The following is a 27,858-nucleotide window of genomic DNA, read 5'->3' on the forward strand; positions in this document are numbered from 1 at the left end:
AACATAAGCAGTTATGGATTCGAAAAAAAATTGTAATCGATAACAAATATGTTCTTACCACATCCAATAAGTGGTTGATTGGCCATTGGAATAATCAACAATACTTTCACGTCAAAATAAAAGTTGAAAACTGCCGCTCGGTCTAAAACCCCTTTTTCTAATTTACGTTTTGTCTCCTACCTCGACTACAGTCAGTTCGTCTACTAACCATTTGGTCTAATTTCAATTTAGTCAATTGACTTTTTGGGGTTTTTCTCCAGTAAATACTACTACAGTGCGTATAAAAAAACGGGACAGATTTGAAAAGTATATAATTTTTTTATTTCAAATTATGATCTCTATATTTTGGTGTCAATATGTGCTTTGGAGTCTTATCCTTCAAATACCATTAAAATAATTTAGTTTTGTTCATGCTTGAGCGAACACGGAATGTTTTTGTTTGGGGTAAAAAGGGGTCTTGCGCCAAAATGGCATAAAATGATAAATATGCTGGTCGGACTTCTTGTTATTCAGCAGACTTCCTCTTTACCTTTTCATTATCTTTGCCATAATTTTCGAATCATGCGGTCAGAATTCATTTCCAAATCTACTTATTTGCTTGAATATTTCTGTTGTTGTTCCTTTTTAATTATGTTCTCTTTTAGCTATGAATATTCCTTCTTTAGGTAAGAACATTTTTTAACCAATGTATGGGAGAGCGTGTTTTTTTTTCAAATCCTTCCATTGTGTGCTTCAAAGGTTATGGTGCCTTCCAACAGTGGCATACTGAGAGTATGAGCTCGGGGTGCTTCTCCCCCAAATAAAAAATATGACCAAGGAAAAAAAGTGGAAACGAAAATAACAGAAAACATAGAAAGTGAAATATGATATAATTTTCCGAATATTATGTCAAAATCACAAGATTTGATATTTTGAAAAAAGTGGAAACTTTTGCTTGCACGCTTCACAAATTTTTAATACTTTTTTCCGATCTGCCATTCCTCCTTCAAAATTTACTCAATACACCATTGTCATTGAAAGACGTGAATCCTTTCCTGTATTTCCTGTCAAGCATATAATTAAACTCGGTGAAGGATTCAATAACCCCTTGAAAATAGGATTCATGTCTTTTATAGGTTCCATAGCATAATTTGTTTCACCTAATAATTATAAAAGGTACCTATTACATAATTTACTTCACATAATAAAAGGATTTGAATAATTACAAATTCTCCCAATTAATAATGCAAATCTCCTTACTTGGTTTGACAAAAAAGTATCTTATTTTCTTACTTATGAAGGAAAAGTCAAAGATAAAAGAAGTTTAAATGAAAAACAATATAATTCAGGTAAATAAATGCATTTGTAAATGAATTTTGACAGCATAATTCGAAAATAATGGCAAAGATCATGAGAACATCAAGAGGAAGTCTGCTGATTAGCCCAAAGTCTAATCATCATATTTCTCATTTCTGCCATTTTGGCGCAAGCCTCTTTTTGAACCCCCGACAAAAACGTCCCGTGTTCGCTCAAGCATGAACAAAATTTATTTTTTTTTAAATGGCATTTCAGAGATAAGATCTTAGAGCATCTATTAACATCAAAATATAGATATAATAATTTTAAACAATTTTTTTAGAATTTTCAAAAGTGTCCCGTTTTTTTTATACGCATTGTATACAACCTTCACCTTACATCAACTTGGCCTAATTTTATATATATAAGCTATATATTGATATTTATATTTCTTATTATCAGCATATTTAAATGTACTTTTTACGAGACTTTGTAATAAACATGATAGATGAATGATTAACTTTATTTATTCTTAGAAAAAAATATTGAATCACCTGGTGAGTCGTGTAGTATACATCTTGTCCAGCGAAGTCCCATATATTTAGGGAGACACCCTCGTCTTTACCACCATGAGTACTATCAGTTCCCTCCTCCTGAAACATAAAGAAAAAATAATGCAGTCATAATAAACGAGAACATGCTAAAACTATTTCCATAAGACAAATACAAAGAATGTACATAACCAGAATATAAGCTCATTTACAGCATATAAACAGAATAAAAGTAAATAAATATAATCTAAATTGTTGATTAAGGGCGATACGGTTTGCTTTGGCTTGAAAGCCACCTCACACTTGACCGAATGTAGGCGGACGTAGGGTGACAAATGGGAAAAACGAACGAAATGCACGCGAATTCAACGAATGCAAATGAAATTTCCGTCAAATCATGCGATCAGTAATTGTGGTCAATTTTTAACAACGAATGGTAAGCGAAGGAAAAATATGACATGCAAAGGATATCGATTTTTCGGGTCACCTCTTTCAGAAAATTGCGGCCGAAGACAAAGAAGCAGTGAACAATGGTTTGATAGGGCGTGCGAATAGAAACGAAGACGAGGGAATATATCAGGCAATTTTGTTCGTTGTGTAATCGTGTTGCTTCGTTACGAGTTCTTTCGAGATCGGTACACTTTGGCAAAAGCGCGAAGAAAGGCGTGTCAGATCGTAACTTTTCAGCATATCAATACAAAAAATTTAACGTTTCCCTCGACACAAATAACCCCTTTTGACTGCACGGTGATCGCGACATGGTCGAGATGACCTTTAGAAATTTGACACCAAGTCATTTTCTTTGCGTTGTCACCAATCAACTTACAAGTCATGAGCTACATGTATGCTGCCCGACTAGAACACGGATTTGTTCTCATGAAAAAGTTGTCAATTTTGTTAGCACTTTGCACTGACACAATCCACAGAACATCTTCATTCAAGGATACATGTAGCCATTTCTGAATGTTCAAGGTGACGTCGAGCTCTTTTGAGAAGAGTTATGACAAACTTGTTCATATACTATTATTATTTTTTTAATTACAAATATGCACGACAAAATTATGTCACAATGTACACATCAGGCGCGTACGCAAGGGGGGGGGGGGGGGTTCGGGGGTTCACACCCCCCCCCCTTTCGTTTCCTTTTTTTTTCTGGTCAAGGGTTATCGGGCAAGAGTCTGATAACTCCTTGGTCTGGTTACGGACAGTTCCCCTACCCAATAATGTATATGACAGCAATAATGAACAGAATATCATGTTTCCGACGAAAAACACAGAAAAAAATTTATTATTATTTTATTATATCTTTTATTTCCGCATGTCGCCGACATGATCACGGTATCGCCATTAACAAGGCCATACATGATTATCATGATGTATACTTATGAATACAAGTGAACCAAGACAAAGACATACGTTTTCTTACAAAATATGTTTTACCAATATGAAAACCAAAATGACGGAAAACGCTAAAATGTCGGTTAGCTCGCTCCGCTCGCTCGTAATAATTTATGAAATTCCATAAGTATCTAGTCTCCTGTTCAAGGCCGTATTATGAGTGTTACGAATAGAAGGACATGTAGCATCGACTAATACTTGATTTACTAACAAACTATTGACAAGAAATGTATGTTTTGACGGGAAAACGCGAAAATTTCGGCTCGCTCACTCCGCTCTCTCGTAATCATTTATGAAATTTCTTAAGTTTCTAGTCTCTTGATCAAGGCCATATCATGAGACTTACGAGCAGAAGGACATGTATCATCAACTAATATGTAATCATTACCAACAAGCTATTGAGAAGAATTGTATGTTTTGACGGAAAAACGCAAACATTTCGGCTCGCTTGCTCCGCTCGCTCGTAATTATTCGTGACATTTCTCAAGTTTCTAGTGTTCTGATCAAGGCCATATCCAGGCGCGTAGCCAGGGGGGGGCGGTGCCCCCCCAAAAAAAAAATTCCCCAAAAAGAAAAAAAAGAAGGGAAAAAAGGAGAGAAAAGGAAAAGGGAAGGAAGGAAAGGGAAAAAAGGTAGCTTTGTGTTTTTTCTATTTATTCTTTATTTTTTCTCAAAAGGGAAACTCCTTCACTCTTCTTGCTTTAAATTCAGATATGAATTTTGCTTCCGCGCTGCGCGCGGTTAAATGACAATATTGAAGTTCTCCATTGTTCCCCCACCTTTTCTCTAACCCTGTTTTTCCACCTCAGCTATGTGCTTCTTGTCAGTTAAAGTTAAAATTGTATACATTAGGGCATGAATTTGAGTAAGGTTAGGCCGAAGTAAATGTATGAAGTTATCTTTTTTTTCAATTGATCGCGCAACTTCTGGTCTGGTCGGCTCCGAGCGGGTAAAATCTTTATATCAGTTTCTGCCGTCACCTCCATAAAGTCAGCTTCTCCCGCTTTTCAGCTCATTACTATAAACAACCATAATTTGGGGGCAAACAGGTTCCTAATTTAAAGAGAGGAAGGTATGGAATTCCTGTCGTATTAAATAAAAAAGTACAATATTTTTTATCAAATTGTATTAAACTTCATGTCATTTCCCTGTATACATTCATCTCCTGTCCAGTTTTGCGCCCTCAGTTTGAAATTTTGAATAACACTTAAGTTTCTTCATATTCAAAATGAACGCTTCAGGATAAGTAAAAAAAAATAATCATCCTTTATTATATAGATAGATAATTTCAATAAATCACAGAAGTTTCAATTTTATGCGCACTATTTTCTTTTTAATGAAGTTCAATAATCTTAGAAAATCAATTGAATTAGAGACGATTGGGTATTAGAGAAATCTACATTTGATGAAACGTCCGCCCTTTGAAATTTCAGAGTTTCATTGCTCATCGCGGGGAGGAATATCTTCCTCTACCAATCTTCTCCTCTGTTTTGCGAGTTAAAAATATGCACTGATGCTAAGTTGTTTATAATCAAATCTGATCTTTCCAAAGAAAGTTTCAATATATCTTTGAGAATACCCTTTTCTCGGGACCCTTTTTATGGCAAGAAAAATTGATAAATCACTTTAGCTTCCGCGCTTCGCGCGGAGTTATTATCATTTTAATTTCCTCCATTGTATACCTCTTTGTGCGTTTACAATCACTTTTGAAAACAAGGTTCAAAATCACAATATAGTCAACCGAATTGGAGGTACTAGAGACAAGAGAAACGGCTCCTTTTCATTTTAATTTATGAAACACTAAAAGCTTCGCGCTTTGCGCGGGAGGGGGAAACTCCCCCTCCCTGCACCCACCCCCTAGGGAGCGCGCTTCGCGCGCTCTGTAAGTGTTGGCACGCTTCGCGTGCATTTACCGCCCCCTCCAAAATGAAATCCTGGCTACGCGGTTGGCCATATCATGAGTGCTACGATCCGAAGGACATGTATATGATACCAACAAACTATTGAAAAAAAAGGTTATGTTTTCAACGCAAAAACGAGAACATTTCTGCTCGTTCGCGGGTCATGACCGCACTGTTACATACCCATCCCCACTTAAATGTTATTGTCTTATTTGCAGCGCTGAAAAAAAAAAAAAAAAAAAATCAGCTCGAAACCCCCCCCCCCCCCTTTCTAAAATCCTGCGTACGCGCCTGGTACAAATCATATTGATTTGTCACAATATCATTACAATGTATGTGAGAATTGAGTGAGCCAATGGCAATAATAGTAAAAAAAAATACTAACCGCCACTCAAACCAAAATAATAAGAAAAAAACCTTACCTTCAAGCGAGCCCGTTCATTCAGCATTTCCTCGACAAGGCTAGCAATTTCATTTGGCTTACTAACATTTACATGTTCTTCTCCAGCCTTGGGCACCTCCTTGCCGCCCGAGATAGATTCAGCTATAATCAGACAATAGAGATAAATTGCTGAAAGTAGGCATATGTTTTTTTACATAGAACATGTAACAATACAGCATTAAACATTGTTTAGTTTTATTTCAGATTGCAGGGTTGTCTTGGTTAGTTGGCTTGGTCATCATTAAAAACTTTATTTAGAACACCATTACTATAAAGATAGTCTGTCGGCTCAGTTTTTTTTAGAAACAAACATCATTTACAAAATGATCACCTTGATGACATTCGTGGTAATCAAGAGAATAAATCCAGACCATGACGATGGTGCTTATTGTTATAATGATAAAGACTACGATCAATTTGGACCATATCAAGATTTTTTTTTGTATTCTCCCATATTGCGATTTCATATGAGACATTAACATGTCACGATACACTACCCTGTCGTTTGAAAATAGGGTATAAAATATATCTACTTGTCTTTATCCCCCCCCCCAAAAAAAAATACCATTGTTGATCTAACCCCTTTGGCAAGCAAATTGAAATGGGTCCAATCCCTTTTTTGCCACTTTTATTAACATTCTAATGTTAATTTCCAATTTTCTTTGGTATTATCTATTGACAGATGTTACATATAAGAAGAATTGTAAAAGCAATTGCATTCATTTATATAGTTATTTCCTCTTAAAGGATATGTATAGTTTAGAATGATCAAGAACATTCCGCAACGTGTTTGTAAAGGCTTTTGTTATGCAGGCCGACTAGAAGTCTCTAGAATAGTTGTAATTAGTATATCAAGCTAGCAGATTCTTCAAGGACATCATCATATCATACCAGATCACTTCATCATATCAGATCAGAGCTACAAGTTTCACGCCAGACATTATGTCAGAGCAGACTTTATTTCCACCTGGAATATTTATATTCTGTGGATTACTTGCAGACCATCAATGAACTGTTTGCATTTATTTTGAGAGAGGAATTCTCAGTTCTCATCGAGATAATCAACCTGTTTTAATGAACACTCTTCAACCCATGGATTGCTGAAACTGACTGTTAATCATCATCAACATCGTCTTCACGGACATTTCAACTCGTTACAGTGACTCTTGTTATTCATCGTACTTCAACATCAGTTTCATCATCGCCATTATTAATAAGGAACCTTCCCAGCCAACCTGGATTATATATTGGACTATCATAACTGTGAACTATAACCCTGGATTGTACATCAGACACTTCACGAGATTAATGTAAGATTATTTGGTTTTATTTTGTTTAAGTACATGATTAATTTCCTGTAATAAAAAAAGGGAAAATCAAAGCTTAATTTATCACTTTTTATTGTTATTTGTTGCAGTATCGTAACACACATGAGCACCTAAGAAGATTTCGTTTGCATAAGGTGTAAGATCCACTCAAAATAGATCTTGTTTTTTTCTCCCATACTGCAATATTCTTATGCGAGCTAATTGTTCATGGACCCTAATACATGAACATAAACTTGGGTATGAAATAAATATACCTGTTTTCATATTCTTTTCAAAAAATTCCTAGTGTGGATCTGACTTATTTGGAAACAAACTAAAATTGATCGAAGCCTTGGTCACGTGATTTTAATTTATCACTTTTGTTTACTTTTTAATGGGAAATTCAACATTTATTTGATATCATCTCATAGAGCAACTAGAAGTCTATACCGAGAGACAAAAAAAAAGTTTGATGAAAACCTCTTTTGCATTTGAACTCTTCAATTGTTTTATTTTACATATGAAAAAAAATATTCAATGCGAAAGATACAATATTAAAACAAGTGGAATGCCTCAGGCAGTCTCGCCTGCATTGCGCAATTCGATGTAGCAGCAGTGATGACATTTAAAAAAACAACAACTATTGAATAAATTTTCACAAAAAACGGTAATATGATAAAATATTATTTCCATTCACACAAAATTACCGTTGACCATGATCTTGTGACCTAAGATGTGTTCAAAACAATCATTCCTTCTTGGCTACCCTTTTAACCGCACGTAAAATAGAGCGTCCAAAACACTGTAGGTACTTCTGCACAGTTTTACAATTACGACGATACACTAATCCGATGGACTTTACTTTCACGGATGATAATGATGGTGATGATGCCGATGATGATTATGTCTATGTTTCGTGAGCTAAATCCATACACTTTCTATTATGCAAATTCGACGAATATTCCTAACGTGGCGAGAGTTCTTGACCTTTAACATGTTTTATCTTGGGCTCGTTCCTGAAACACACACAGGGTGTTCTGGGATACATGGTTGCTCTTATTACCAAGTTTCATGAACTAGACTTTTAGACTTTTAAAGTTATGACGACACTTCCTCAAATACCCTGCAACATTACCAAAAGTCTGTTGACCATAAATGAGCTTTGACCTTGTTCATGTGACCTGAAACTCGAACGGGATGTTTCATGATACTTGATTGCTCTTGTATCCAAGTTTCATGAACGAGATCTATAAATTAACAAAGCTATGATAACAATTCCATAAATACCCCGATATGGTTAAAGTTTATTGACCCCAAGTTAAATTTAACCTTAATCATTTGATCTGAAACTCGCACATGCTATTTAAGAATACATGGTTTCGCTCTGCTCCAGTTTCTTGAATTAGATTCATGTACATTTGGAGTTATTACAATGACAAAATACCTCCAAAAGGGTCAAAGTTTGTTGACACTAAGTGACTTCTTACCTTGGTCATGTGACCTGAAACTCTGGCATAATCATCAGCGATGCACCATTTTAGGTAAAGCTTAAGTCTGATTAAGTCTTATGAAGTAGGTTCATACACTTTTAATTTATGACGACACTTAAACAACTTTACCTAGGCTGAGATTGGGATATTGATTCACCTAACATGGTCTTAGTTCATTGACCCTAAATGGCCGTTGACCTTGGTCTTGTGACCTGAAACTCAGGAAAGACCTTCAGTAATAATTGATTACCCTATGTCCAAGTTCCATGAAATAGGTCCTAGTACTTCCTAAGTAATAGCGATATTTCAAAACTTAACATTTGTAAAGATAACAAAGCTGACGACGCCACCGCCTTTAGCCTCGTTTTGCGAAAGTAAAAACATCAAGTTAATTAATTTTGACAGAATATTTTGATAATTATGGCAAAGATCATGAAAAGGACATTTACTGAATTTAGAAAGAAGCCTTTTATTTGAATCCCTGACCGAAATGTTCCGCGTTTGCTGAAACCTGAAGAAAACTTGTCCTTTTTTAAATGTGTTTGAAAGACAAGACATAAGACAATCTATTGACAACAGCATATATATATCCCCAAAAAATGATAGAATTGCATAGGAATTTCATTCAAATGTAGACATCAATCCCTTACTGCTCTCCTAAATTTGTAGTTTTCCTTAGTACCCTATTTGTCCATATGAAATGCAATTATATATCGGCAAAGAATATTTCAATATTTAGTCCCTTAACTATTAGTCATGCAGGACATGTCATGTTTTTGGGGCTCCTTCGATAAATTGGCCAAGTCCGATTTTTCACTTTTATGTGATTGGTGAGATCACAAGAAACGAATTTCAACTTGGTGAAAAATTCATACTGGTCATCTTCACCATGTTAGGGGTCAAAATTAATAAATCAACATACTGCTATTAACTCGTCATATGTTCTTTCATTTAGGGATTACATTCCACAACGTAACCTGACATCTATTTTTTTTAACCACTAGCATGCAAAGAAATATAAGATTTTGTGAAAGCTACACGTATGTCAAACGACTCTAGTCCTGGTATGGATTCAATAGTTGTTAAAGTATTGAAACAAAATCATTGATATGCATTCCATTATGTAATATATCTAATTTAAGCATATCAACAGGTACTATTCCCAAATATTTGAAGATTGCTAAGGTCACTCCCATACACAAAAGTGGAAGTCGAGAAAATATGAACAATTACCTTCTAAATATCTGTATGAATTATATTTTCTAAAATACTTGAAAATGTTTGTATTACATGAATATTAGTTTTATTAATGAAAACGATATAATATCTAACAACCAATATGGATTCAGGAAGGAGCACTCCACATCGTCAGCTGTCCTGGAGCTCATACATAAAAAACAAAACTCTACTAGTAACAAAGAACACATTCTGTCAATATTCATTAATCTCTCTAAAGCCTTTGATGTTTTATGCCACTCTATTTTGTTAAAAAAACTCGATGACCATGGAATAAAGGGCTTGCCACTAAAATGGATCACAGATTATTGAACCAATTGAGAAACAATTACTATATTTAACAAATGCTTAGCTCCAGGACAGTGAGATATGGAGTGCCCCAGGGTTCAACTCCCTTTCCTGTTATTTATAAATGATTTACCGAAATATTCAAATATTCTAAATTTTGTGTTATTTGCAGTTGACACGTGTGTCTTTTTGTCTGGTAGTAAGATTAATTTTCTGTTTAGACATATGAATACACAGCTTTAAAAAGACCAATGAGTGGATGGCAGTCGATAATAAAATGGTGAATATTTTAAAACCAAGCTTAAAATTATACAACAACTTTATACTCAACTTCAGAATGTACAATTTATAGGTATTTTTGGATGTCAATTTATCTTGTAACTTTCAAACTTTCACACAGGACTGTAATAAAAACTGCCAAAAATATTGGGGTAATAGGTAAATCAAAATGTTTGCCTACTTCAGTTTTTGTATCGTACTGTTATCACATCTACCATTAACTATGGAGTTATTACAGAGGGATTTAAACCACAAATGAATATACCTCAATATTTCTTTAAGATTTTTTTAAAATGAATAATTTGTATCATTCATATCAAACTAGAAATTGTAACAGTTACCACCCTCCTTTGACACGTATAGATTTAACTAGGCAATCTGTTTTCTTTTTTACCACTCTTTTGGAACTCATTACCTAATTCTCTTAAATTATCGAAACCTTTATTAAACGTGCATGTCTCCAAAAGAAAGCCCTTCTAAACACGGCTTTCCAATTATTGTAATGATTTGTTTTCATGTTGTAATTATATTGTTATTGTTAATTTTACATGTATTACTATAGTTTATTCTTTCAATTGAATAGGTGCAATTTTGGAAATTGCCCCAATTATGTCGAGTGTTATATAAAAGTAGAATTGTTAGAGCAATTACATTCATTTATTTGGTTATTTTCTCTTTACGGGTATTCATAGCATAGAATGATTAAGAATATTCCAGAATGTCCTGGCAGCAAAGCTTTATTAGGCACTATATGTAATTAGTAGTTTCTGGTATTCATGGAATTTGCAAAGATACACGATAAAGAAGGCTACACAACAGGCTAAGGAATTCTGTCATAATTTCTGAATAGAGACTGGAACAATAGAGCTTCCAAGAAGCAGTGAAAAGAACAATAGGCTTAGCTATTTTGTTGACATTGTTCATTTTCAATAAGGTCATTCAAGAGTGTTCTAATTGTAGACGCTCTAGAAATGGGCAGTATGTTTTTTTTTTTTGTAGACAATAATAGAAGATTCCAGAATAGTGAATACTAGAAGCTCCCAGAAGAGTGAATAATTTCTATATAAGCTGGCAATTCTTCAAGGATATCATCATATCAGATCAGAGCTCAGAGTTTCACGCCAGATTTTATGTCAGAGCATACTTTATTTCCACCTGGAGTATTTATCTTCTGTGAAATTATTTACACGCCATCACTGAACTGTTTGCACTTTTATAAGTTTTTATTAATATCATCAACCAGTTGGAACGCTTTTCAACCCATGGCTTGCTGAAAATTGACTGTTAATCATCATTAACATCGTCTTCACGAACATTTCAACTCGTTACAGTGACTCTTGTCATTAATCGTGCTCCAACATCAGTTTGATCATCATCATCTTTGTGAACATCAATTTAAGGAATCTTCGCCAGCAACTTGGATTTTACTTTTGATGATCATCAGTATTTCAAGAGACGTAAGACCATTATAATTTTTGATTTGCTTAATGTATAATCAATTTCCTGTAATAAAAGAAAATGACATCACACTAAAACTAAAAAAATATTATTTGGTGCAGTACAGTAACAAATAAAGCTAATTTGCACAAAAAGCCAATTTAAAATCGAACTCCAATTTGCACAGAAAGTAAATTTGAAACAAAGTCATTTTGAATTGAAAACACATTTTGGAAATTGTTGGAAAGTTCTAGAATATACTGTACTGTGTTATTACTTGCTTGTATTACTGTATATTCCACCATGGCTACATTTCATGTTAATGAATTTCTTGCAATGACAGAACTGTCATATGATCACTTGAAGTCACTGAAGAAAGATGATTTGATAACAGTTTGTCATCATTAGGGTGTATCTCAAGCCCCATGTTTAAAGAAGACAGAGATAATTGACTTGTTAGCTAGTCACATGAAGCTTACAGAGGGGTCTGAAACGTCTGTCATTGTTTCAGACGATGCTCAGATTCAACTGGCAAAGTTTGAAATGGAAATGAAAATGAAGGAGAATGCTGAAAAGGAACGAATCAAAGAAAACCTTTAAAAGGAACGATCAGAGAAAACATTGAAATGGAGAAAATGAGATTGTAGTTAAAGTTTAAAGAAATGGAGTTAGCTCATGTAAATACTAATACTAACTCTGTTAAAGATTAATTTCCCCAATGCTTTGATGTTGCTAAAAACATTCGCCTCGTGCCAAAATTTGATGAAGAGGGAGTTGATACATATTTTGTGTCATTTGAAAAAGTGGCTAATAGACTGAATTGGCCTGAGGAATACTGGACTCTTCTCTTTCAAAGTGTTTTCGTTGGAAAGGCTGCAAAAGTCTATTCTTCACTCTCTGAAACGCAATCATGTGACTATGCTAGTAAAAGAAACAATTCTCAATGCATATGAGTTGGTACCAGACGCGTACAGCGTACATAAATTTAGGAACATGCAAAGACAAACAGGCCAGACGTATGTTGAATTTGCTAGGGAACAATATATGATGTTTGATAAGTGGTATAGATCACTGAAGGTCGACAAACATTTTGTTCACATTAGGGAAGTTGTCCTCCTAGGAAAATTCAAAAAGAGTTTTCCTTTTGGCATTAAATCTCACTTAGATGACCATAGAGTTACTGAAGTCAGTAAAGCAGCAATAGTAGCCGTAAATTGCGCCAAATAAAAAGTATCATTATTAATTTCATTATTATCATTGTTATTATTACAATTATTATAATCATTTTAAATTTCATACAACTTTGAGCTACTGGAATGAATTATAATTCACTACGCTCTTTAAACTATATAAGAAAGCACTCCGGATTTGCAAAGGAAGCTACAATCTTGCATATTCTGCATCATTATAAAAAAAATAACAGATTGAGTTGTATATAATGGCCATTCATCAACTTTATTATCTATACAATTATCAATATTGTTTATCACTAGTCTGCTTCCATCATTAACATGATTACGAACACTTTAATTAATTATTATTTTCCAATGAAGAGAATTATGCTCAAACCTGCTTCTTCCATGTCTTCCGGATGTATGCCTCCGCCATGGGTACCATCACTTTGCGATTCCAAACTCTCTTGATCCTGTATACAAAATACATTATTATTTAAAATGTGAAATAATCATTAGAAAGTCATAATTATGTTTATCATTTTCATATGACTGTGTTGTGCATATTACTGTTTTCTGAAAAATAATAAACTTTAAATGCCATAACTTTCTTATTTTACATTTTGATGTAATTTTCAGTGTTCTGCTTGATTGATTTTCTTTTTCTATTTATTCAAATATTTTTTTTTATAACGAACTGACACCTTTACTATCTTTTAAGTATTTGTTTAGGAAGTATTTTTAAATGATTGTTGATTTACACGTATCTTTACTAATGCACTTGTCAGGTATATATATTTTTAGTCTTTTTTAATCTTTCAGTGCAATAATTTGTTTGAATGTGTACCTGGACATTCGTATCTACCATTTACAATAACTTCCCATGTACGTTTATTATTATGATTAGTTTGTGGATTGCAGATATTCATGTGATTTTGCGGATAAAAAAGTCTAATTTGTCGAAGGTTGATTGTGGGTGAAGGTGTTGATGGACGGATATGTGTTAGATCCTCTAAAAGGGTTACAAAATTTGCAAAAGGGTTCAAGTTCCTGACCTTTTTTTACATTTCATTGCAAGTAATTGCGTAAATACGGGATATCAGTGTCCTCGTTATTCTATTTAGCTTATTATATGCAGCTTGTGGTTTTCTTTTATTAGCTTTGATTTTTTTATTTGGTAAAACAGTGCTCTTTACAATGATCTTGTGTTATCATGTTCATGTTTCAATCAAACCATACTCGACGTCTTATATTAAAACAATAGCCTTGGAAAGTCCTATGTTGTCAAAGTGATGGAAAGGAAATTGACATATCTACCTGTGATGGAGTTACACTCAGTACGTTTGTTGCTTCATCTGTAGGTGCTTTGTGGGATTCGTGGTCTGTGGAAATCAAATCATATAATGACATCAGTATATGACCCGACAAACAATAAGTCTCAAAGAACGGCATTGTTTACATAATAACAATAGTTCATTCGTCATGGGGACGAATTAGGCGGTCTGCCATCATTTTCCAGACTTCAGTAATTTCAAATACCTATCATATCACTAAAATTACAATCATATTCATCACCATCGCCATCGTCATCATCGTATTTATTAACATTATATTACCATCCTAATAAAATATAATAAAATGGCATCACCATTCTCGCAAGAATGCCTTTTTACCAGAAATTAGGTCCATAAGTGACATAAATGTGAGATATAAAACGTCAGATTTGATTGTTTTCCAATATGAAAAAAGAAAATTGGGGGTAGCCGTTTGCTCTGAGGAGCTACAATAAATAATGATTTAATAGCCTTCTTTTACCTATGTACGGCCTATCCTGACCGCGCCCGCGCGCGCTTGCTGCACACTTTGATGAATGTTCATTCCTTTTCGTTAAGTGCTCGTAGAGAGTCATTCGATGTATTCAATATTGTTTTGGATTAATTATTATTGCATATTCAGCAAACAAACAGTGATTCAATGTTGTGCAATGTCATTATGCTAAAAACGCGCGAGCAAACGTTCACGCGCACAAAAAATTTAAATGCTTAAAATGACCTAAAACGTACACAAAACGAGTTATAACATATTTTATGCTCTTTTATATACCGTGTTTACACTTAATCGGCTTTTGGTTCAGAACCAGTTTTTGGTTTATCTTGCACTGCATTTACACGCTGTGACAGCTCACGGTTTAGAACAGCGAGCCAATGCAAAAACCTGAAATGATACGCACACATAATAAAGGCAACGCTGGATCAGTGCGCTTACAATTACGTCACAATGGTAAAGTAAATAAAATGCACACCAATCGCAGATGCATAATAGGCTTTCTGTTTACACGTAAAAAGCCGATTCTGCATCGGCTTACGGTTCAGAACCTACTACTTTGGTTGTGCAAATTGCCAGTTCTGGACCACGAGTCGATGCAAGTTACTCGCGTTTACACGCTATGAAAAAGCCGATTAAGTGGAAACACGGATTTGATGACATAGACCAGAGTTTCTGAAACTACGGCCCGCAGAGCTTCTCAATCCGGCCCGCGAGACTCTGCTTGGTTTTTTTTTATCACTTAAGACACAATATGAAACATAGTTATATATGCTTACATTGTGTATCCATGTAGACCTAACCGTGATAAAAGTAATGGCAGTCGAATAAATTTGTCTTTTAAACAAGGTTTAGTGAAGTTTTTCTGTCTGTTTGATCTAATTTATTATTAGATGACCAGCGCTGTTCTTACATGTACCATGTTTGGATCTACATACAGGCGCGAAAGTGCATTTTCCACAATGAACATTTTAAAGAACTAACTCATACCGAAGTACCTTGAAAGGGGCCGCGGAAAGGTTTCCACAGTGGGGGAAAATTGGAAAAAGAAGCTGAAATTTGAGTAAAAGGTTATCTTTTAAATATTTCTCAAAAATGTAAGGGAATTTATTTTTGAGGTTTAAGTTGAAGACTTTCAAATAATTAGAAGGCTTGATAATGGAATGAGTGTTTGAATCATTTAATATGACATTTTAGGAAGTGTAACTTGTCGAAACGTCGAGATTGGGTTCAGGACCAACACTTGCCCAAGAAAGATACACGGTGTACCGTGAAACCTACTACACTATTCTTCTTCGCCATGGAAACCTTCAGAAGTTATATGAAGTGTAACTTAATTTAATAGGAATTTCTTGTTCAGTATGAATGAATTTCTTTCCTAAAAGTAAATAACTTAGGCAAACATGTATGAGCAATGCATTTCATACATTTGAACATTAAAATAAATCTAAAAATGCAAACTCTATCTACAAATCTTTTCCAGTTGAAGAAGATATTCCGAAGGGGTCAAGACACGGGCATATAAGATAATTATTGCTCTTTTCTGTAACTTATTCAATCTTTCGATATCTTCTTTGAATTTGTACCCAAGAAAGTACAACAATAATCTAGAATTGGCTAAACCATAGCATTATATAAAGTGAGTAAAGTATTTCCATTGACACAGCCTTCTAACCTTCGTAGGATAGCTTACTTTCTGTTTTAACGTTAATGGCTACTTTAGATACGCGTTTTTTCCATGATAATTTATTATCAATAATTATACCGATGAAGAGAAATATGCTCAAACCTGCTTCTTCCGGATGTATGCCTCCGTCAACGGTATCATCATTTTGCAACTCCAAACTCTCTTGATCCTGTACACAAAATACATCATAATTTGAAATTTGAAATAATCATTAGAAATTTAAGTGTATTTATCATTTTCGTAAAACCTCTTTTCAGTCATGAAAATAAAAAAAATATTTTGAACAAAGAATTTGTTTTCCTAACATGCTGATGAACAAATGTATTCATAAATTTGTTACCAGAAGAATGTGCAATAACATTGAAATTAACTTTGATAAACTTTGGGTTTAACACAAGATCTGCCGATTCTCTGTAATCTTGCTAAAAAAACAAGTTTATTAAAAAACATTTTTACAACACCTTTGACTACTTGTATAAGAAAACATGTTTAACTGATTGTTGATTTACACGTATCTTTACCAATGCACATGTCCAGCAAGTTTATTTTTCGTCTCTTTTAAACTTTCGGTGCAAAAAAAATGTAATGAGCGCAGACGTGCACACAGCAAGCTTCGTCTCCCATTTACATTAGTTAACCATGTACGTTCAATAATAAATAGTGCACATGTTGTTTTTCAGGTGTTATTGAGGATGGAAAGTCTACCGTGACTGTTTGATGACAATTTATGATTGGATGTGGGTGGGGTTCTTAAGCGATGAATCTTTGTGGCGGGTTGGCGTGTTGGGTGGATAAGTAGTATCACATGTGATAGCTCCTCGAACGGGTTACGAAGCTTGCAAGTGGTTTTAGGTTCCTCCTTTTTTTCTTTCTTTATAACTTGTAATTATCTTTATGTACATAGAAATTGCCAGTGTCATTCTGTTTTTGCTTAGCATATCATATGTAGTTGGTCGTGTTCTTTTATCCGTTTTGATTTTTGATGTAACCAATTAACTTGATGCAAAAATATTTTTATATACTGATCTTGTGTCCTCCTATTCATGTTACAATCAAACCCTACTCGACATCTCATTTTGGAAAGTCTTATGATTCAAAGTGATAGAATGAGAATTCACATATCTACCTGTGATGGAGTTACGGTCATTTTCTTTTCTACTTCATCTGCAAGTGCTTGATGGTATTCGCGGTCTGTGAAAATCGAATCATATAAATCATATAATGACATAAGGATAAGACCAGACAAACAATAAGTGTCATGGGAAAGATCTCTGAGGACGAATTAGTCATCATTTTCCGTAGACTGATCATCATCATCCTCATTACTATCACCAGCACAATCATCAACATTATTACTATCCTAATCATCATTTTCGTAACATACATGTATCATCATCCATACAGCTAAGATACAAGTAGAACGCCCCTGGCAGTCTCGCCTACATAATGCGATTCGATATAGCAGCAGTGCTGACCTTGAACACAGCTATTGAATAATTATTGCAAAAAGTAAAGCGCTTCTGGCAGTCTCACCTGCATGACGCGATTCAATATACATGTAGCAACAGTGTTGACTGTGGAAACTACAATAAAATAATTATTTTAAAAAGAGCACAATTTATATGGTGATACAATACTACCTTCATAGACACTAAATGATATTTTACCTTGATCACGTAACCTAAGTCTTGTCAGTGATACTTGCTTACCCCTATGTCCACATTTTATAAACTATATCCATACATTTTGAAAGTTATGATGATTATTCAACAAATACCCCCACGTGGCCGAAGTTCATTGACCATAAATGACCTTGGCCATGTGACCTGAAACTCGCACAGGATGTTCAGTGACACTTGATCACTCTTATAGTCAAGTTATATAAATAACATCCATGAACTTTCTAAGTTATGATAGTCATTCAACAAATAATACCCCCAACTTGGTCAAAGTTCATTGATCGTAAATGACCTTCAAACTTTATAGTCGTGTGACTTGATTACCTTTATGGCAAAGTTTTATGAACTGGGCTCATAAAATTTCAAAGTTATAACAAATTTGAAAAACTGAATCTTGGGTTAAGATTTCCGCATACATTTGTAATTCCGAAGCTTCGTTATTCCGAAGGCTTGAATATTACGAAGGTTCGTTTTTCCGAAGGTTCGTAATTCCGAAGGTCTGTTAGTCTGAAAACGAAATGAGGTTCGTAATTCCGAAGGTTCGTAAGTCTGAAAACGAAATGAAGTTCGTAATTTCGAAGGTTCGTTAGTCCGAAAACGAAGTGAGGTTCATAATTCCGAAGGTTCGTAAGTCTGAAAACGAAATGAAGTTCGTTATTCCGAAGGTTCGTTAGTCCGAAAACGAAATGATTATCGAGCCTTATTTCGTTTTCGGATTATCGAACCTTCGGAATAACGCCACAAATGTTCGGATTAACAAACCTTTTTACGTTTTCTGATTAACGAACATCGAGGTAAAGGAATTTACGTGCTTCGGAATTACAAAGTGTAACCAAGATTTCGACGTTGATTCCCCCAGCATGGTCTAAGTTTATTGACCCTAAATAACCTTTAATCTAAGTCATATGACATGAAACTCAGGCAGGATGTTCAATAATCCTTAATTAACTTTATGTCTAACTTTTATGAACTAGGATCATATATTTTTTAAGTTATGTTGTCATTTCGAAAACTTAATCGTTAACCATCGGTTAAGATTTGATGTTGCCGTCGGCGCCGCCGTCGGAAAAGAGTCTCACTCAGTTATGCAGACAAACAACTCTCCTATGATGATTAAATACTACGTCCACTGACCCAAAATGACTTTTGATCATGATCATATGACTTAACACGTGTGCAGAACAATCGTTCGTACTTGTTATAGCTATGTTTTATGGACTACATGTGTAGATTCAAAAAGTTTAAAAGTTAAGATGGCAATTCAACACATGGAGAGCTTAATTCCAGAAGGGGTCTTAATCCAGTTTTGGACCAAAATTGATCATTGGACATAAATGTTAGTATCATAGACATCGGAATAAAATGCACCACAATGTATTTGAAAACACACAAAAATGGGAATATTGTACTTATTTATTGCAAATTTGAGTTCCATTCCAAATGACCAAAATTAAAAACAGTTTTGTTCCAAAAGAGCTAAATCCACCACGGGGTCATTTAAAGTTGACTAGTTTTATAACGTTACATGAAGTTATGCATTCAGATTTTAAGGTACATTTTGTGGATACAGGTTCACTCCCTCTGTGCACATTTATTGAAAATAACATAATTTTACTAGTTTTGTTTAATTTTTTTTGCATTTTATCTAGCTCTTTCATCATCAAAGAGTTACGGTCTTTAAAAATATGACAAAATATCATATGTTTTTTTCAATGGATAAACATCAGATGTGATGTGAAATGTACTTTTCTGGAATTATTAAAGGTCAAGTCTACCTCAGGAAAATGTTGAATTGAATCAATAGAGAAAAATCAGACAAGCACAATGCTGAAAATTTCATCAAAATCGGATGTAAAATAAGAAAGTTATGACATTTCAAAGTTTCGCTTATTTTCAACAAAATAGTTATATGAACGAGCCAGTTACATCCAAATGAGAGAGTCGATGATGTCACTCACTCACTATTTCTTTTGTTTTTTATTGTTTGAATTATACAATATTTCAATTTTTACGAATTTGACGATTAGGACCTCCTTGCCTGAAGCACAAAATGTTAAAATAATGGACTTGCACGTGTTCAGGGAGGAATGAAACTTCATTTCACATGACGATGACGAGAAAATCAAAATATTTCATATTTCAAACAATAAAAAAACAAAAGAAATAGTAAGTGGAAACATCATCGACTCTCTCATTTGGATGTAGCTGGCTCGTTCATATAACTGTTTTTGTGAAATGAAGCGAAACTTTGAAATGTCATAACTTTCTTATTTTACATCCGATTTTGATGAAATTTTCAGAGTTATGCCTGTTGAATTTTTCTCTTTTTATTCAAATCAAGTTTTTGTTGGGGTGGACTTGTCCTTTAATGTGTTGCATGTTCAACTGCCAAAATTAAAAATGTTTAATTGACGAAACTTGACATTCAACAGAGGGTTTATTCCAAAAAAAATGATAATGAATGCCATATTTTAAAAAGGTGATTTAATTCAGCTAAGATGACAGTACCGTAAATATTGAAATGAAACCGTTGTGGCAGGGGCGTCGATCCATTTTTCAGATTGGGGGGGGGCAAAATCATGAATCAATTTTCCAAAAGCGCTCGATCACACAAAACAAACTCACACACACGCCTATATATATGTGTACATATATATATGTATACACACACACAAACACACACACACATATATATATATATATATACATATCTCACCAGCAGATTAATGCGAGCGCGAAGCGCGAGCTGAAAATTTTGATATTTCGATCGAAAAATTTTGAGTTTAATGGACGTTTTTAATAAAGAACAAGATGTATATATCCAATAAAAGATTATTGCAAGTCGAAGTGGGAGTTCTTTTGAGGTTTAGAACTGAAAACGGGACCATATTCACCTATTTAATCATGGAGAGTATAGGTTTTTGCTACAGAAATGATGTGAGCGCGAAGCGCGAGCTGAAATTTTTGATATTCTAATCTGAAAAGTGGAATATCAATCTGAAAAGTGGACATTTTGAGCACGATTGTAGACGAAGAATGAGTTGTGTATCTCAATCTCGCTTGCTGATTTCTGTGTAACATTACAGTCTTTTTTTTTATTTTTAGCACATGCGGAATTATTGGGGGGGGGGCAAAACGATATGTTTGCCCCCCAATATTTTCATTTGTGGGGCGATCGCCCCCCCTGCCCCTCCCCCCCCCCCCATAATCGACGCGTTGTGGTTAGAAGAAAGTGGTTAATTAAAACATAAATTTACTGAAAAACACCAAAGTGAATTAAAACTCCTTATGGAATAGAGCTTCAAATACCCCGGAGACGGCCAACGTTTTAAGGACATAAATGACCTTTGATCTTGGTTATGTGAACTGAAACGAGCACAGGACATTCATGGTTACTTTTATGTACAAGTTTCCTGATCTAAATCCATAAAATTTATAGTAATTATAATACTTTCCCCAAAACCCCAATATTTTCAAAGTTTATTGACCCGAAATGGCCTTTGATCTTGGTCCTGCGTCCTCTAACTCACAGATGTTCCAAAAACGTTTAATTTGTCTTATTCATGAAGTAGATACTTCAAATTTATGATGACAATTTCAAAAAACAATGACATGGTTTAGGTTCATTGACCCTCAGTAAATTTTGACCTTGGTCAGGCGGGCGACGTGAAACTGAGGCAGGGTCTTTAGTGATACACTGTTACTTTTATGTTGAAGTTTCATGAACTAGCTCGATATATTTTCTGAGTTATGACATTACAAAAACTTAACCTCGGTTAAGATTTCGATTCCCCCGAAATGGTCTACATTCATTTACCCTAAATTACTTTTCACCTTGGCCATGTGACCTTAAACTCAGGCAGGATATTTTGTAAAACTTAATTACCCTTATTCCGAAGTTTCATGAACCAGGTCATGATGACATTTTGAAAACTTTACCTTGGTTAATAGTCGAACTTAGAAATGTTCTTTACGGTGATTATTTATTTTTTTAAGTCAAGTTCCTATGAGGTCGTAGAACGAATTCAGCTTGGTTGACCAAAGTTGCCGTTTGGGCAATTTGCTTATTTTCATAAACCAAAACGGCCACCAGATGCCAATTTAAAAACCAAACTTTTTATCCTCTTGCCCCGAGATGATGAGGAATAACTAATTTTAGGTGTGTGTAGAATTCATTTATATTACAATATTCGTAAAATAAGGTCGTCTCCAGGAAAACCGAAAATGGCCGCCAGATGCCATTCTGAAACAGTGTATTTGAACCTCTTGCCCCGAATGATGAGTTATATTTTTGTTTAGGGTTTGGGTATGAGTATTGTCAATTTTTGCCATCTATTTTGCAATAAGGTCATTTTCAGGTCAAATCCAAGATGACCGCCATATGAAACAATCTTGAGATATTCACTTTTGAACCCTTTGCCCCAGAATCATGAATGATAAAGCTATTTGTGAGCTATTTGGTATGTTGATTCAATTTATGTTGTAATCTTGCAATAAAGGATAATCTTCAAATAAAACACAAGATGTCCACCAATCGCCATCTTGAAAAAAATACTTTCCGAGGGTTATTTGTAAGAGCTGATGTAAGGGGACATCAGTAGGAAAACTCATTTATTCTATTAATTTTCAGGTTTATGTCTAGGTGAAGTCTGAGGTCAGTAGTTTTTCAGATTTCGATATCAACAACTCACCTTGTTTTAGCTTATGTCAAGTTATGACGCGATATACATAAACTGAATTGTCACGAACGAGCCTGTAGGCATAAACTTGGCATAAGTCGTCATTTTTCAGCCGCAGCCAGTTCTTGCGAAAAATGGTCTTCGGCTTCCCATTTTGACGGGATAGAGTCATATTTTGGTATGTATCCAATTTTCATTGTTTTATATCATAGATAACATATATATCTCACGTTCTGACTAAAATTCAAAGCGTCTATTAAAGTATTTGTAGATCTTTTAAATGAATTATTATCGCCGTCAATTTTATGCAACGATTGGTTGGATACTCTCCGGCTGCTTTAGCCGTACAAGGCCCGCAGAGCTAGCCGGAGGTTCCGGCGTCTGACACAGACAAATAATGCATGGAATTAATACCGTCAGAAAACAGTTTTCAATAGTCTTCACGACAAAGGACATTGATTTTAAGGTTCCGCTGTCGGATGAATGTAAACAATGCGTGGAATGAACAACGACAGAAAACAGTTTTAATTCATCTTCATGACATTGGACATTGATTCTAAATTCTAAATCTAGTCAGCTTAATAGTCTTTCTAGAGTCTAAATCTTAGGGATGAGAGCAAAAATATCACAGCATTCCCCCTGCAGGCTCCCCCTCAAGCACGCTCCAATTAAGAAGCCCATGCCCCCTGCAGGCGGTCATCACTTGCTCTTAAAAATAATCTGCCATGCCCCCTGCGTGCTGCAGCGTCTAATCTCTATAAATTAATCCACCATTCCCCCTGCAGCCTACCACCGGATGTTCTAAATAACAATCCGCCATGCCCCCTGCGTGCTACCGTGCAAAATCTTTCCAATTTAATCCACCATTCCACCTGCAGCCTACCACCAGTTGCTCTAGAAAATAATCCACCATGCCCCCTGCGTGTTGCCGTGATAAATTTTAACCATTTGTGTGCGACGTGCTACGACGGAATTCTACAAAAGCCAAAGATTTGTTTGGTTTAATTCGATGGAGCTTTTCAACTTTTTCGAAGTCGTTATGTACTAAAACCTCTGCCACTATTTTCTTTATAAACCTATTTCAATAAAAAAGAAAAATATACACCTACGTAGGGAAAATCTTGAAAAAAGGAAATCATTTCGACTTTACTCGATTTTTTCGTTGGAGTCAGACGGGAAAATAAGTTTTGTGACGAGCACGTACGCGCGCACTAGGCCAGGGGCCGTTGCAGAAAGAGTTGCGTTCAAACGTAAGCCAAAAAAGACAACCGTAAGTCCCAAATGCGCGCTGTTGATTGGTTGAAAATCAAGTTACGCATGATTTTCAAAGTTACGATGGATTGCAACTATTTCTACAACATGCCCCTGATCACGTAATTTGATCCATATCGTTGTTCTGATAGATACGCTAATATCATTTCTGCAAGATCGTCACGTAATACGCTATGCGTTTATTCACCATTTTCGTTTTATTATTTGTTTCACCAAGGAGATATATCTCTAGAATGATATCTAATTGTATTTTCAGAAAAATAAAAATCTTGTACGAGAGTAATGTCTTAGTACTTTGAGCTGATCTCGGTGCACTTTTGAACGTTTTCCCTCCCCATCATCCTTCTCATTATTTTGAAAAAAGGGATAAAAGAAAGCAGTTTAGCACACCATTCACCTTATGCTCTTTTCAAAAGGGAAACGTCCATGTAGTTCATGATATATCGGCATTACCCAAACAAAAGAATGTCAGGGCGGCCACTCAAACAAATTCCTTCCGAAAAGAGCAGGATACAGATGGTCAACGCCCCGAACAAAAGGAAGATTAGTGTTTATCAGCAGGACGACCTGTTGAATGCTTTTCGTACTTAGCAATACAAAAAGCTTTTATGAATACCCTTTTTTTCGACCAACATCCAGTATCTAACTTTGTTTCATTTACCGACAACACAGGTGCTTATAACATCCATCAGTGATTCATATTGTAAAAGCGCTTCCCCTAGGTGATAAAATCATATAAGGATGAAGGAAGAATCATTTAGGGCAATTCTAGAAAAAAATGCTAAGATGTCACGGCGAACGAGAGAGAATGAGAGACAGAGATAAAAGGGGGAATAGACAAGTGCGCTTTTGCTAAAATTCCATGAATATCTAATTGAACGAATTAGAACATGACTTTATTTTTTGGTTAGATTACTTTAAAAAACACGTTTTGTTTGTCACAACTCGGTCCTCAGACCCTTGTCGAACTGATAGCTTTTTTATAATTATTCTTGTTTGACTTAGCCCCCCCCCCCCATGGAAGTGTTCTGACCTACACTCATGCTGCTTGTTTGTCTCTTCTCTCCGATGTTCTGTTTGTAAAGCGGTAGACAACATAAGAATAACAACCGTCCTGGCCAGTTTTCCCCCATTACAACAAAAACAAAATCGCATTGGGGGCTTACCCTGATTAGCATCAAAACCAAAATATCTGATTTTTTAAATAAAAAAAAACAGGGGCCGTTGAGCGTTTTTTTATAATAGAGGGGTTGAGCTGATTGTGAGAGGGAGTGGACCGGCCAACAAAATCACAAATTTATATAGACTTTGGCTTTTACTTGTACGTGTTTGCTGAAGGGGGTGAGGACTGAAACTTCCTACCAACTCCGCCGCCTCTGTACTTTTAGATTGAACGATTAAAACGATAGAGACAAAAATAAATTCTAACTATTATAAAAAAAATATGATTTATTTATTATTTTAATTTGTCGAATGAAGATGCCGCTCACAAGAGTACATGGTGCCAAGAATACAGGATTGGTATAGCCTGAGTGGTAATTTATTCCAAAACCCATTGGAGCTTGGAGTGGACGAGAGTAATTACGTCTCTGTAGTATGTTCATGATATTATTTATTTGATTATTATACCGTGTAGAAATATAGAAATATATACCCTTTACATTGATCCAGTGTTTTCTGACACTCTCGATCTTGAAAAAGACATCCCTTTTGCGCATGGTATCCAGTCGTAAATTAAAATCCCCTCCCCCCGAGCAATGAGCTGACTTGTACACAACATTAACATGTAACAAAACAAAAGAAAGCGAAAATACCTTTGCACTTCATAAGGGATAATATCAAATTATTATCGTACGAAATAATGTATATAAAGCATGAAGAATCAAATCAGTGGGCTTTATAGCCCTACCTAAGGAAATTAATAATATGAAATCAACTGAAAGCGACAGAACAATTGTTGCTTTGCCGAGTTCCCCTGGGAGGTACTCCGACAAAAAAATGCAGGAGAGTCATGGAGTGAGCAATTATATACAACATCAAATATTTTCCAGAATGCGCGAATGTAATGAGGGGAAAACGGAGTCACTTCATCTCCCCCCCCCCCCCCCCCTCTTTCTCTTTTAAGGAGACCCGAAATACCATGCGTCTTCTTGTGGAAGAAATGTCCACTGGGGGGGATTCTTTAGTCAACGTTGAATTCATTCATTTCCATTAGGCTAAAAATGTATTTTGATATGCTTTTGGACAGGTTTGAATGTAGTAGTTCCATCTGTGATTTTATTAATAGGTTCAGCGCTTTAGCAAAGGTATTACAACAGAAGAAAAAAACATACCTACCCACTTCCCGATTTTGGGTTTATGAGGGTGGCATAATATTTTTATTTAGTTATTTGGAAGCGAGCCGTGGAACTGAACTGGAAATACGTATTTCCAGTTAAAGGGGAATGAAACCTTTGGAACAAATAGGATTGTGTAGAAACAGAAAAATCAAAGAATGAGAATAAAGAAAGTTTGAGAAAAATCGGACAAATAATGAGAAAGTTATGAGCATTTGAATATTGCAATAACTAATACTATGGAGATCCTCACATTGGCAATGCGACAAGGATGTGTGATGTCACTGATGAACAACTTTCCCTTTGGTGGACTATAAAATACCCTCAAAATGTCTCTTTTAGCTTTTCTTATGATGATACAAACTCTTATCCACGATGTATTCTTAAAAAATATGTATTACATGCCCTCATGTAGAAAGAACAGTATGAGTTATGGATAGATGTGATAAAAGAGGCAATTCAAGTGAAATATGTACTGAAGTAATGGGGAGAGTTGTTCACAAGTGACATCACACATCTTTGTCGCATTGCCAATTTGCTATCTCCATAGCATTAGTGATCGCAATATTCAAATGCTCATAACTTTCTCATTATTTGTCCGATTTTTCTCAAACTTTCGCTGATCTGTTTCTTTGATTTATCTGTTTTCACAGAAGCTATCTTGTTCCAATGGTTTCAGTGGGCCCGCTGCCCCGGGATCGGACTTGGAGCTGAAGTGGGTCGTGTAAAAAGACATGTGACGGGCGTGAAATGAACCTGCCCGACAAGCACTGTAAACAGGGGGGGGGGGGGGCTTGCGTCCCATTGGGGATTAGCTTTGAATGCATTTTACTTTGACACCATGCCGACTGCGCGCTGAACGGGGTAATTACCTAGAAGTGGGTGTCCATGCTGGCTGTGTCCGGCATAGGGGATTAACTTGAAAATGCGCCATGATCTGACCCCATGCTGCCTGCGTGCTAAATGGGGTTGTAATGAGGCCCATGCTGGCTGCATCCGGCATGGGGGATTAAATTGAATTTCGCCTGGCTTTGACCCCTTGCCGCTTGCATGCTGAACGGGGTAATTACTTAGTAACAACCGTTCACGCTGGCTGCATCCGGCATGGGGGATTAATTCTGATTACCCCATGCCCTAGCGTTCACCCCATGCCCCCTGCAGGCTTCACGCTATAATATTTTTGCTCTGTTCCCTTAAGGTTAACAAGTTAGATCTAGTGTAGGCCTAAAGTTAGATTCGAATAGACTAGACCCTCTAGTTGGGGCCTAGAGTCTATCTAGCTCTGTCACTCACTAACCGTCAGAGCCAGGCCCTAGACTTTCTAGGCCTCAACTAAGTTACGTGTCTAAAAGAATAAGTTAGGGCCTATCCCAGGCCTATATTAAATATAGCATATGGTACGATATAAAAAATAGGCTAGATATTAGAGCCTATAGGCATGGCCTTCCTCAAGCGAGGATTTGTATAGGCAGTGGAGTAGCTACGGGGGCCTGGGGGCACGTGCCCCCCTGAGATTTGGTGTGCCCCCCCCCCAGAAAAAAAATTGGCAAAGCAAAAAAAAAAGAAAGAAAAAGGGAGAAAGAAGAAAAGAAAGGAGAAGAAGAA

The 27,858-nt window shown here is 35.6% G+C and overlaps 1 protein-coding gene across 1 annotated transcript in view; it reads right to left on the bottom strand.

Moving 5' to 3' along the window:
- LOC121416732 (probable serine/threonine-protein kinase roco4) overlaps positions 1 to 27,256 on the bottom strand; it is a 59,331-nt gene extending 32,075 nt beyond the window's left edge. Inside the window, exons 1-7 of the mRNA XM_041610192.1 lie at positions 27,196 to 27,256; positions 17,414 to 17,478; positions 16,390 to 16,456; positions 14,094 to 14,158; positions 13,174 to 13,249; positions 5,548 to 5,669; positions 1,830 to 1,928 (exon numbers count right to left, since the gene is read on the bottom strand). Coding sequence (XP_041466126.1) covers positions 1,830 to 1,928; positions 5,548 to 5,669; positions 13,174 to 13,249; positions 14,094 to 14,158; positions 16,390 to 16,456; positions 17,414 to 17,478; positions 27,196 to 27,256 — 555 coding nt within the window. The remainder of the gene's footprint in view (positions 1 to 1,829; positions 1,929 to 5,547; positions 5,670 to 13,173; positions 13,250 to 14,093; positions 14,159 to 16,389; positions 16,457 to 17,413; positions 17,479 to 27,195) is intronic.
- Positions 27,257 to 27,858: the final 602 nt, after the last annotated feature.

Source organism: Lytechinus variegatus, chromosome 6 (assembly GCF_018143015.1).
Source record: "Lytechinus variegatus isolate NC3 chromosome 6, Lvar_3.0, whole genome shotgun sequence".
Classification (NCBI taxonomy): domain Eukaryota; kingdom Metazoa; phylum Echinodermata; class Echinoidea; order Temnopleuroida; family Toxopneustidae; genus Lytechinus; species Lytechinus variegatus.